Source organism: Cricetulus griseus, chromosome 2 (assembly GCF_003668045.3).
Source record: "Cricetulus griseus strain 17A/GY chromosome 2, alternate assembly CriGri-PICRH-1.0, whole genome shotgun sequence".
Lineage (NCBI taxonomy): Eukaryota > Metazoa > Chordata > Mammalia > Rodentia > Cricetidae > Cricetulus > Cricetulus griseus.
The window spans coordinates 287,086,336-287,099,501 of NC_048595.1; the positions used below are offsets into that span (position 1 = coordinate 287,086,336).

The window sequence follows — 13,166 nt, forward strand, 5'->3', positions numbered from 1 at the left end:
GCTTTGCAAGATCATGTGTTTGTGTCAGTTTAAGCCACTATTATGAGCACTTAATATAGCTGCAATGGAGGCATTGAAGACTATGGGATTCAGTAGATCAAGCCTGGGTTCTGGTAGCCCTGATAAACTGGGCCACCTCTCCTCAATACAGCAGTCACGGAGACAAGTCATAGTGAAAAGCAGATGAAGGAGATGTGTGTGTGTGTGGGGGGGGAGGATATCCAGAGGGCTGAATGTCTGCGATTGATTATACTTTGTTGTTTTTAAGATGTAGTAAACAAAACCAAGAAGAGGACAGTGAGATAAGCGGCAGTAATCCTGACTGGGAATAGTTAACTTTTTAGCTGTTTTAAGCACACAGAGCTTTTTCTGGGCCATTTCACTCTTTCTTTCTCCCTGTCACAGAAATCACCTGACCCAGGACAGAGACTTTGAAGGAAACTTTTTAAATAAGCCTGCTTGGATCTGGGGAGTGCAGGCCACATCCCAACACCAGAGCCATCTTTTTTATAGAGTAGAACAGCATATACTATTTTAAAATATTATCCATACCCAGATGTACACAAGGGCAGGTGCAGTGAAGAATCTACTGACATGACAGCTCCATTATCAGGGGGAAGGTTTTCTCCATGAATAAGAGGTAGAATGCATTCTGGCGGCATCTGGAAGAGTCCAGAGCAGAGAGAAAGGAGTAGACTGGGCATGGCCAGGTGCAGGGAAGCTGGAGAGTGGGAGAGAATAGTGAAGATAGTGAGATAGCGAGAGAATGGAGCATACCGAGAGCAAGAGGATAGTGGTAGATGACAGGTAGGTAGATAGGTAGATATAGTGTAGTGGTTTGAAAGAAAATGGCCCCCAAATGGAGTAGCACTATTAGGAGGTGTGGCCTTGTTGGAAGTATGTCACTGTGGGTCAGGCTTTGAGGTCTTGTATGCTCAAGCTTCTCTCAATGTGACTGTCAGTCTACTTCCTGTTGCCTGCAAGATGTAGGATTCTCAGCTCCAGCACCGTGTCTGCCCACATGCCACCATGCTCCCCATCATGACGATAACAGACTGAACCTCTGAAACTGTAAGCTACCCCAATGAAATGTTTTCTTTATAAGAGTTGCTGTGGTCATGGTGTCCCTTCACAGCAATGAAACCCTAACTAAAGGAGAGAGAGAGAGAGAGAGAGAGAGAGAGAGAGAGAGAGAGAGAGAGAGAATGGGGTGGACAAATCATGTGGAGTATAAGGAGGAATAGATGGGGAAGGGAAGGTCCTGGATGCCAGCTTGGACTCTGAAATGTACAGCAGGGATTGTGATACCTGAGGGATCCAGAAGGCCAGCATGCGCTTTGTTAGGCAGATAGGCACCACAGGTACCAGAGAAAAGGGAAATGCCTTCTTTTGGGGGTACAGAAAACCCATTTCACAAGTTCCTGAAGAATGCTAGCTTTTAGCTAACTGCCAGAAATCTGTCGATAGTGGAGCTTGAGATCATTTCTGGATGTATGGCCTGCCTGTGAGACCTGACAGATATAGTCCATGAAGCTGGGTTGGGAAAAAGACAAAGAGACCCATGGGCCCCAGATTTAAACAGAGGGCAGGAGATATACATAACTATGCAATCCTGGTCAAGGTGTGGTCCTGCCCTTATAAGTCCTCCTAGATGATCTCCTGGCCTGGCCTGGCCTGCCAATTGTCAGCACTGTGAACTTTCTTCCTGAGAGATATGTTCCTCTGCTGGCTGGCCCCAGACTTTATCCTTCCCCTCCTCCCACAGCATGAAATTCTTGGGATGATCCAGCTCCTTGGGGAACATTGTTGCACAAAGAGGAACATGCTTCCCTCTAGAATACCTAAGTATGATGCCACTTCTCCCAATTGCCAGGGTTGATTGGGTCAGGTTGTGTAAAGGGTGTGTCTGTGGTTCCCAGTCCCCTCCTAAGGGACGAAGACCCTCATCTTACAAATGCCTTACTTGCTGCAGTGGAGTCTACTTAGATGTAGGGTTCAGTGCCAATTAGTCTCAGAGGGGCCTATGATTTCACTAATCACAACTTAGGCTTCTTACTCCCTAAAAATAAATGCCCAGTCAAGGTTAGAGGAAATTAACTCATTGAACTGCTTCTTAATCTTTGTGGTGTCAGCAATCTCCTTGAGAGTCTGTGACTCCTAACCATAAAAATTTACGTATAATTTCAGCGATTGTATAGCTTCCCACAGCTATCCCTTGAGGTCTCAGTGGCTGCCAGGGACATCCCCTACCATTCCTAGGCTGGGAGCCCTGTTGGTAATAAATTTACACTGAGGGTAGATGGCTGTTTTTCTGCCAAGCTCCTCCAGGGCTTTGTCAAGCTCTGGGACCAAGTTCAATGGCTCCTCATTGTTTGCACATTCTACACTTACAGATTCCCCCAGCTCTCTAAATTGTGTTGTAACTCTGATACTGAGTCATTCATGCATGGAACAGAGTGAGTGGCAACAATTTGATGATCTATTGTACATGTTGAAGAAGGGCAAAACTCTGACTTCTTGTCTGATTTTGAGATCAAGTGTTCCTTTGAAGATTTATTTAATGCCACAGTTTGTACCTTTTGTTGGTGATTTCACATTTTTGTCTTTACACTTATTTTTAAATTTTTATTTGTTATCTTTATGTGGGTGGCTGTTTTGCCTGTCTCTATGGCTGTGTGCCACATACATGCAGTAACCATGGAAGCCAGAAGAGGTGTTGGTCCTCTAGAACTAAAGTTATAGGCAGTTGTGAGCTGCCATGTGGGTGCTAGGAATAGAACCCATGTCCTCTGGAAGAGCAGCCCGTGTTCTTAACTGTTGAGCCATCTCTCCAGCTTATTTATTCATTCATTCGTTTTGTGTATATGTGTGTAGGTGCTCATGTGGAAGTCATAGGTCACCTTGTGAAAGTAGTTCCTCTCCTACTGTGTGGTTTCCAGGGATTGAATGCATGTTGTCAGGCTTGGTGGCAATGCCTTTACCCCAGAGCATCTTGCTGACGTCTTATTTCTCATTTTTAAATGGCCCTCAGGGGGCCAGAAAAATGGTTCAGCAGTAAGAGAACCTGGGTTTGATTTCCAGCACCCACATGGCAACTGACAATTGTCTGTAGCTGTAGTTCCAAGGGATCCAGTGCCACCCTCTGGCCTCTGCAGGCACCAGATATATAAGTGGTGCACAGACACACATGCAGGCAAAATTCCTATATACATAGAATAAAAAATAAATAAAACAAAAGTCAAATGGTTGTTATCCCAGTGCTGACAATGAGGCATTGACATCCCTTAGGGAAAAATCACTTGTATAGTAATAAGTTCTATTCTGATTATGCATCATATAATAAGCTCTATTCTGATTGGACCCCTTGTGCTGGTGGCTGTGTGTTCAATGTGACTGGCCAACAGTGCATATCCAATAAGGTGTCTTTAAATAGAAACATGCCTACAGCAAGGTTATAGACTAATGACATCTCTAACTTGGGGAGTGGTCCTAAGACCCTGACCTTGGTCTCCTCAGAAGCACAGCCACAGTAGTTGGCTAGAGCCATCCTGATATCTTAAAGAGAACAACCTTAAATAATGAGAGCTGGGTAAGAAGGGAAAAATAAAAGAATACAGAAGAGGAACCCTGACTCAGGAACTTCAATATGTGTGATAAGATCTAAACTGTCCAAAGACAGAGTGTGTGTTTGTTTTTCTGCACTTCTAACAAGGATATTAAAACCACAGACTATACATACTGGGGCTAGAATATTTGTAGCCTCAAGTTTTGTTACAGGGTACCTGAAGAAAAGCCCGGAGAGGCCAGAATAAGTTATTGTAGATGGAGCCTTAGCTCACAGTCAGCAAGGCTGTACAGGCAAGGAGTGGGAAGCAGCTGTGACCTCCAACTTGTTTGAGTTTTCAAATGCGAGAACCACAACTATGACATACACAGGAAGGCAGCTGTGGACATCTGCAGCAGGCAAGCCTTCATAGAAGCGCAGAGACAGCAGTTAAGTGGTCAGGCAGTTCTCATAGCCTTGAGTCAGGGACGTTGTAGAGGAATTTATGGCTGGTCCAGAGACTAGTTTGCTTGAGGAATTTATGGCTACATGACCGGAGACCAATTTACCCAAGGTAGTTTTAGTCCTTAAAATCTTGTAGGAATACATTCATGAGATGTCATAGCTCAGCATCCCACTACGGTTGGTTTTGCCATGTTAGCACTCTCCTCTCCTCTCCAAATCTAAATAACACCTTATAAACCTACGTTATAATTTAATTTACAAAAGGCAATTCCTTTAAAAGAAACTGTATTACATTATTTTGTGCATGAGTACTCATATGTATGAGTACATGCGTGTATGCGTGTGAGTGTATCCACATGTCATGACACATGTGGAGGTCTGAGAACAACTTCCTGGAAATTGTTTTCTTCCTTCTACCATATGGGTCCCAGAGCTCAAACTCAGGTCACTGGGCTTGGTGGCAAGTGTCTCCAACTGCTGAGTCCTCTCCTCGAGGTAATTCTTTAAGATGAGAAATATGTATCAAAATACAATCTAGATTGCTTTATTTTATATTTATTATGTATACAGTGTTCTGTCTGTTTGTATGCATGCACGCCAGAAGAGGATGCCAAATCTCATCACAGATGGTTGTGATCCACCATGTGGTTGCTGGGAATTGAACCCAGGACCTCTGGAAGAACAGCCAGTGCTCTTAACCACTGAGCCATCTCTCCAGCCCTAAATTACTTAATTTTTAAGCTTCACTTTTTATACTTTGCTTAATCTTCAAACCTTGTAAACTACAGTCTGAGCAATGTGACTCACAAGGCACAAAAGCATTTGTCTTGCCTTCATGAAGATGATTAATGGATCTCTCCCTCCTGAGAAGCCCTGGCCTGTGTCTTGGGTTGAGTGTATTCTGTCCTTTCCCTAAGAAATGCTCTAAATGCCTATGCTTCATTAAAACATGCACTTGCCCTTGTCTTTACATAGTAAGTTCTCTAACTTTACTTCATGCTGAATTTCTTTTCTTCTGGCATAGTCAAGGATCTGGCTTTAACTGAGTAGGTGCACCTAAAGGGAGAACTCAGGTTATTGGCAGTTCTGGACTGAGCCTCCCAGCTGCCTGATACCACAGTACAATAGGAAATTTTTGGCATCTCAGCCATGCTGACAGTCAGCCTTCATTTTCAAAAAGCCTACTGGCTCCATCCTGCCTGCAGAGATGGAGGGTCTGTTTTCGACCATACTAAACTGCTCCAGATTACATCCCACCAGCCACCAGTCCTGGAATCTTTCTGTCCTATTTGGTAGTGATCACAAGTTCTGCCAAGGGGAACCTGGTGGCCTCCCACTGTGTCTTAGTTAGGGTTTCTACTGCTGTGAAGAGACACCATGACCATGGAAACTCTTATAAAGGAAAACATTTGATTGGGGGTGGCTTACGTTTTCAGAGGTTTAGTCCATTGTCGTCATAGTGGGACATGGCAGCATTTAGGCAGACATGGTGCTGAAGAAGTAGCCAAGCGTCCTACGTCTTTGCAGGCAGCAGGAAATAGTCTGAGACACTGGGTGTGGCTTGAGCATATATGAGTCCTCAAAGCCTGCCTCCACAGTGACACACTTCCTCCAACAGGGTCACACCTACTCCAACAAGGCCATACTTCCTAATGGTGCCTTTCTTTTGGGGGCCAATTTCTTTCAAACCACTACGTACTGCCTCCAGGGCCAGTTAGAGAAAAGGTTGGTGAGGGGGAGGATGGTGAGCAGATGGACCCGGTTCTGTGTTTCTAACTTGTAAGGGCATGTGATCTCATGGATGTATATGTTCTTTAGAGGAACAGTTGAGAAACTAGAAGTCCAGTCTGCCCTAGAGAAATTGAGTGGTGGATATTTTGAACTGGGATGTCAGGACAAGTGTCAGCAAAGGCTAGGTTCAGTGTTTATGGCATCTGTCAATGTACTCACCTGTTCTCGGTGGACATCTTCAGAGGACAGGAAGCCATGACACCCAGATTGTTCCCAGCTTGTCTCTACCCAGGGCTTGTGTGAGAGTGTGTCATTTGCTGTCCTCCCCCTCTCTGTGTCTCTCATGCTTCATTCTGGGATCTCAGTTCTTCCTGGAGATTGCTGGACTCTGGGAACCCTTCCTGGTGCTTGGGAGGACAAGTCCACAGTTTCTTTTCCCACCTCAGTGATGATGCAGAGACAAATCCAGCCTCGGCCTTTCAGGGGGAGGCCTGGAGCTCTTGGACAAGAAGAAAACAAACACCTTTATTTTCATCCTTTGTAACCGAAAGCCAACATTTCCCTCAGGAAGGGAGGCAACTAGACCAGCTTATTACCCATACCCCTTCTCTGTCATTTCTACCTTACATGAAGTCTTGAAAAATCATCTATTTGTCTTATTCGAAATTAAGTGATTTAATTTCTTTTAAACCTGCTGGGTTTTATTTCTTTGTTCGTAATAATTACTGTTACTTTGGCGATTTGGAAACAGGATCTCACTCTGCAACCTGGCTGACCTTGAACTTCTGACAGTTCAAGGTCAACTTGCTTCAGCTCCTGAGTGCTAGCATTACTGTGTAAGCCTCCACTCCCAGTTTAGATTTTGTTGATTAAGATGATGGTAATAGGGCCAGTGAGATGGCTCAGCAGGTAAAGGCACCTGCCACTAACCCTGACTGTCAGAGTTAATCCCCAACCTACATGGTGGAAGGAGAAAAACCACACCTGCAGATTATCCTATGAATTCCACATATGTCCGTGGCATGCACCGCCCCCACAAAATAAAAGTAAATCAGTATTTTTAAAAAGATACTGTCCATAAGGAATATATATTGCTACATTATAACAATTTTTTTTTTTTTTGTGGTGCTAGGGCTCAAACCCAGGGCTTTGAACATGCTAAGCAAGGATTTCAGACCTAAAAATATTTTGCCAACTATGGGCTGGAGAGATGACTCAGCAGTTAAGAGCACACATTGCTTTTGTAGAGGACCTGGGTTTAGTTCCCAGCACCCACATGATGGCTCACAGCCATCCGTAACTTCATTTCAAGGGCTCCAATGCTCTCTTTGGACCACTGCTAGCACCAGGCATGAATGTGGTGCATACAATGTATACAATTAAAAACTAAATCTAATTTTTCAATACTTTAATAACTACATTTGTTGATTTTTATACCAGCTTTCTTGGAATGTAATTCATATATCACACAACTGATTTCATCCCTACAATCTAATTTTAGTGTATTTTTGTTCCCTTTAAAAGAGACCCCCGTCGTCAAACTTCCATGCTCTTTTGTCTTCACTCGGCCCCTGCCAACTGTGAATCTGCTCTCTGCCTCTCTTAAGTTCGTCTGCTTTGGATATTTTACACACATGGGCTATTCGTGAGCTCTTTAGAGATCACCTCTTTCACACAGTGCAGTGTTGTCAGAGATTCAGGTTTGTGTATTGCTCTCAAAGCATCATTGTGAGAAAGGGTCCTTAGACCCCCGCTCCCTCTACTGGAATCACCTGAGTTGCCCATGGCATCCCAGTGGAGGTCCTTGTCTGCCTTCTTTCTAGTTCCTAAACCAGGCTGGACCTTTGCTTGGGTAGTGACACTGTTCCTAGTCACCCAGCAGGTAAAGTCTGCAGCTTGCCTTGAGGCTCACTTACCCCAGCCCTGAGTCACCCTTACCCTTGTGCTCTTATGACACCTAGTAGAAGCAGGTGTCTTGGGCATTTCCTAGATGATGCTCCCTATGACTGGTACTCAAGGAAAAAAAGTCTTGCACATGGATTGTGAGACCTCACCCTGTTCTGAGTGTGTCATGCAATGAAGAGTGATATAACAGGCCAGACCCATGTGCCCTAGCACCACCAACCACCCCAGGGCTCCCTCCTCTTCTCCAGCACCCTCCCCCCTGCCCACCCCCAGGAAGCTGCCAGCATTTCCAGAGAACAAGCCTGGTTTAAATCTTTGCATCTCTGCGATTCTCGGATCCTAAAACCTGTACACATGGTGTCTGTGGGCAGTGCTATTGTCTGCGTTTCCTTTTTCGCGTGGGTGAGAGCCAGATTGGCAAGTGCAGTGTGAATGAACGAGCGTGAACAGAGCCACTTGCTTGCTGATGTCTCTCTGATCTGTTTCTCTCCTCCCCACCACCCCCCACCAGCTCCGGAAGAGAAGGAAGTCATTAAAGGACAGTATGGCAAGCTGACGGATGCCTATGGCTGCCTCGGGGAGCTGAGGTTAAAATCTGGTGAGTATCCATGGCTCAGCAGTCTGGCCTCCATGCTGTGGGCAGTCTTTGGTGTTAGCCTGGGGAGGCCGTCCAGTTAGATAGTCTGTGTTAACCACTTTCATTTCTGAAGATGCTGCTTTATATTTCTCGGTCTGCTCCTCCAGGTGGGGAGGAAAGAGAGAGGGATGGCAGTAGCCTGATAGTCGCCTGTCTGGAGCAGAGGAGGGCATGGTTCCCAGCCCTGGATGCTGGGAAGTTTACCTGCCTTGTCTTCCAGACCTAAGTTTTCCCGAGGTGGTTGGGCTTCTGTTCTGGCGTTGTTTGTGGTTTTCAGGCATCTGCCTCGTTAGGTATGTCTGGTAGGTAGACTTGGACGATGGCTCAAACTATCACCCATAGCAGCATCACTGGACATCCTGGATGTATCTAGAGAGAGGAAGGGCTGGTCGGGGGTGCCGTGGCCAGGAGAGAAAAACTGCGACACTCTATGTGGGAGTGAGAGAGAAAAGGGAACTGCTTCCAATGGGTCTGACGAAAGAGAGAACACACAGGAAGAAGTGGGTAGCTCTGCTTGCCCTGAGCCAGTGGCAGCCACCTCAGCCACAGTTCTGTAGCACCTGTCCTGCAGCCATCCTTCCTCCCGTCCCTCCCAGTGAGGAAAGCCTGCTTTCCTCGGTCCCACCTGTCATCAAAGACCAGGTTGTGGAGTCTAGTGGCCTTTCTAGCCAAGGCCAGGGCACAGGGCACATTCCTAATGGGATGGGCTGGGAGACTTCCAAATTCAGGCCTTGGGGCCTTTTCCTGAGCCAAGCATGTGAAACTTCTCCGCAGCACACAGCCTCTGCTTGCACAGACAAGGCTTCAGGGCTGGCCAAACAGCGTTGATTTGCTTGCCGCTACCATTTCTGAGGTGGGGTGTTTTCTCCCCCACTAGATATGATGATTGAACTCCTCATTTCCAAATCAGAAACGTTTAGGAAAAGCATTGGTACTCCCATGACAAAATGAACTTTCCTAGTCTTGTGCCAAAGACTGGTCATAGGTTAACATGTTCAGTCTTTAGCATCAGCCAATGCCATCTGTCTCCCTGTTTACAGAAAAGGAGAAAGGAAACAGATTCAGAGAGTTTCCTGACTCACCTTAGGGTGAAGAGTTCAGCTGGGATTCACAACAAGCCAAGCTGCCTCCAATCACTCGCTTTTTCATGAGAATGTGAGCCAGTGAGGTTTGGGCTGGGCATTGCCTCTGTGGAATCTTTCTGAGGTTATAGAGCCCTGAAGCCCAGATCTTCCACTGCAGGGTCTTAAGGGGGGTGGATTACTTGGGGTGGGGCTTCCCCTGCACTGTCCTGTGATCTGATGGTTTTAGTGTTAGCTATGATCTGATGGTTTTAGTGTTAGCTGGCTCCCCAAGGAGGTGGGCTTGATTGTCATCCTGCTCTCACATAGAAGGGAGGGCCTAGAAGCTGCCCTCTGGCACCCTTCTACAGTCCCCTTTCCTCTGGTGTAACCTCTGGTGTAACACCCTGGCACTTGGCCTGGTTTACAGTCCAATCTTAAAGGTAAAGCTTGAACCCAGCTTTACTCACCTCTGTGTCTCCCTGACCTGGGATGTTTTCCTCTGTGCTTCTCATCTTGGGTGTTTGGGGCGTTGGAGGATGGTGCCCTGTAGGGTGTGGCTTCTGACAGTTTCCTCTTGGGGTTTCAATTCAGACAAAGTTAAAGTTCAGTCCTTTAAGAGAAAAACAGGCATTCGTGTTAGAAATTGAGAAACAGTTGAGGTTGCATAGAAGCCCATCCCCAGTAGCTGTGAGCTGGCTCACACACAATGCACAGCATAGAAAGTGAATACAGCAGAAAGAAGAATCCACACCCATGGTCCCAGGGGTTTGGTTCTCCCTTGGCCCGAACTCTCAAAACCTCCCTGTTTCCTAACTGCAAGGGACCATTCAGACCCCCGTCTGGAATGGATTATGTCTCCTGGAGCTCTGCAGTGCCCAGCCTGTGAACCGGCACACAATAGCCCTGGAGATTGTCCACTAGATCCTCCTGGCCTCCCGCTCCATCTTCACAACCAGCTGGCCTTCTGTTCGTTCATCTGTAAAAGCAGAGAAGCCGCCTCCTCTCTCCCCCACATAGCTTACTTTTTTACATTGTATGTACTTATTTATGTATTTATTTGTTTGTTATTTCATGTGTGTGACATGTATATGCATGGTGTTTGTGTTGTGGTCAAAGGATAACATGCAGGAGTTGGTTCTCTCCTTCTGCCATGCAGGAACCTGAGCTAAGGTCATGAGCTGGTAGGTCTTGTGAATCTCAATTAAGGCATTGTCTCCATCAAATTGGCCTGTAGGAAAGTTTGTAGGTCATTTTCTTGATTACTAATTGATGTAAGAGGCCCCAGCCCACTGTGGGCAGTGCTGTCCTTGGGCAGGGGGCTTTAGGCTGCAGAAGAAAAGTAGCTGAATAAACCAGAGGGAACAAGCCGGTATGCAGCACTCCTCCATGGCCTCTGCATCAGCTCCTGCCGCCAGGTTCCTTCCTTGGCTCCCTTTGGTGATGGCATGTAAAGTGGGAAGTGTAACAAACCCATCTCCAGGTTGTCTGTGGTCATGGTATTTAGCATGGCTACAAAGCAAACTAGGGCGGGTCATCGGGCATGGAGGCAAGTTCTTTACTGGATGAACCATCTTGCCAGCCCTCCATGCAGACAATGGCTTTTTCTTTTTAAATTAGTGTGTACACACACCTGCATGCCATGACATAAGTGTGGAGATCAGAATCAGCTTGCAGGAATTAGTGCTCTTCTTCCAGCATGTGAACCCGGAAATTGAACTCAGGTCACCAGGCTTGGCAGCAAGTCTCTTTACACACTGAGCCAGCTCCCCAACTCCCCATACAGTTTTTAAGAGTTCTTTATGAGGGGGTGAACATGATAGCTTTGAAATCTGTGGGTGCTCCTCGAAGCCTAAGGGGCTAGTCATGTGATAGGGTGTGCTATGGTGACAGTGGCCATCCTGAGACTGGAGGGAGGGAACCTGTGCCCTCCCCCCCACTCCCACTGCATCCTAAGAAGCTCTGCTGTCCCTTTCCTCTTTCTCTGCCACAGCTGGAGTGTGACGGGGGCTTTGAGAAGACCACAGACCAGGCTGGTGGCTTCGGTGACTGTATCCTTGAATTGTCACGATACAGGCTCACAGAGATCACTTCAGAAGGTGATTTCTCTGGAGAGGGATATCTGAGTCACTAACCTTTTTTTGTTTGTTTGTTTTTGATTTTTGAGACAGGGTTTCTCTGTGTAGCTTTGGAGGCTGCCCTGGAACTAGCTCTTGTAGACCAGGCTGGTCTCGAACTCACAGAGATCCACCTGCCTCTGCCTTCTCAGTGCTGGACTTAAAGGCGTGTGCCACCACCACCCAGCTGTCCCTAACCTTTTGAGATGCAGGACATTCCATGTTCCTGTAGCAAGTCTTTAAATGGACTTGACATTGTTGGTCTTTGAATAATTTATTTTAATACTCATACCCAGGAGTGTGTTGGCAAATGCTTGATATCCAACTATGAGAGTGGGGACTCTGATGTATAGTGTCTGCCGATTTCTCTGGTGTAAATATGCTAGCCTAGGATGATTTCAGGTTCCTCTGTGGTGTTGGATAGCACCGTACACCTGTGCTCTCCCAAGCTGAGAGCCTGGCTGCAGCACAGGGACCAGTGTACTGCTTCTGTGCTGTGCAAACAGAAGGGAAGAGAGACTGGAGACCACACCATAGAGGCACACAGCTTTAGATCTGAGCCTATTAGTGGGGAGAGATCAGGACACTCCTAAATCCCTGGTATGCCCCGCTGTGGGGCCCAGAGAAGGTAAGCAACTTGTCTGAGACCCGACATGCCTCAGGAGGAGCATAGACTCCACAGCTCCAGCTAAGCTTGATCTCTCTCTCTCTCTCTCTCTCTCTCTCTCTCTCTCTCTCTCTCTCTCTCTCTCTGTATATATACAATGTTCTTCCTCCATGTATGCCTGCAGGCCAGAAGAGAGCACTAGATCTCATTATGGATGGTTGTGAGCCACCATGTGGTTGCTGGGAATTGAACTCAGGACCTCTGGAAGAGCAACCTGTGCTCTTAACCTCTGAGCTGTTGCTCCAGCTCCTAAGCTTGATCTTTAACCTTGCTATAAGATCCCCTCTGGTTTCAGGCCCCTGAATTTGGCTTCCATTGGCCACTCCTGAGACCTAGATGCTGAACCTCTTTGCTTCTTGGTATCAGAAAATTGATCTTACTTCTCAAAAGCAAAACCCAGGTTTTATAGTCAAGCTGTGAGCCTCAGAAGAGGACTCATCCATCTGAGGCAGGTGAACCCCTATGGCCTCGATTTGACCTACAATGTGTGCCTCTGTGATATTGCCAGTCTAGATCACACTAACAGGTGGGCAAGGAGCCAGTGACCTCCACCAGTTTACTGCTGGGCTTGACTCTGAACCTTTCCTTAAAATCTACAGCACATGAAGCACAAATAAGGGGTGTTGATCAAGGATGGGTAGGATGGAGTCAGGCCAGTCAGGCTTGCTCTGTTGAGCAAGGCCAGGAGAGGCCATGGTGCCCAGCCTGGTTCCCCAGGTCCATGCTCCTCTATGGCCACAGAGGAGCACAGCTACATGGGCTTCTACAAAGAGCACTCCCAGAGCTTAGCAACTTGTAGTAGCTGATCTATTTAGGAATGTGTTCTTGTTGTCTGACCCGCAGTCATCTTTCGTTTTAATAATCATTTTCTCTCATCAGAATATTACCATGGTGTCCTACCAGTGGTGACCTCCAGGGTGCCACACAAAGGTGCAGTTCAAAATATTGCTGTCACTATTATTGAAGTCCGCCATGTCAATGGCTCAGCGCCATTCATTTGTAAGTCGGGGACTGCCCGTGTGTTTGCTCTTCTCTTAAT

The 13,166-nt window shown here is 46.7% G+C and overlaps 1 protein-coding gene across 1 annotated transcript in view; it reads left to right on the forward strand.

Annotated features, from left to right (window-relative positions):
- The window catches only part of Synj2 (synaptojanin 2), a 99,186-nt gene that overhangs the window by 25,911 nt on the left and 60,109 nt on the right, over nucleotides 1–13,166 (forward strand). Inside the window, 1 exon segment of the mRNA XM_027401066.2 lies at nucleotides 8,157–8,243. Within this exon segment, the coding sequence (XP_027256867.1) occupies nucleotides 8,157–8,243 (87 nt within the window).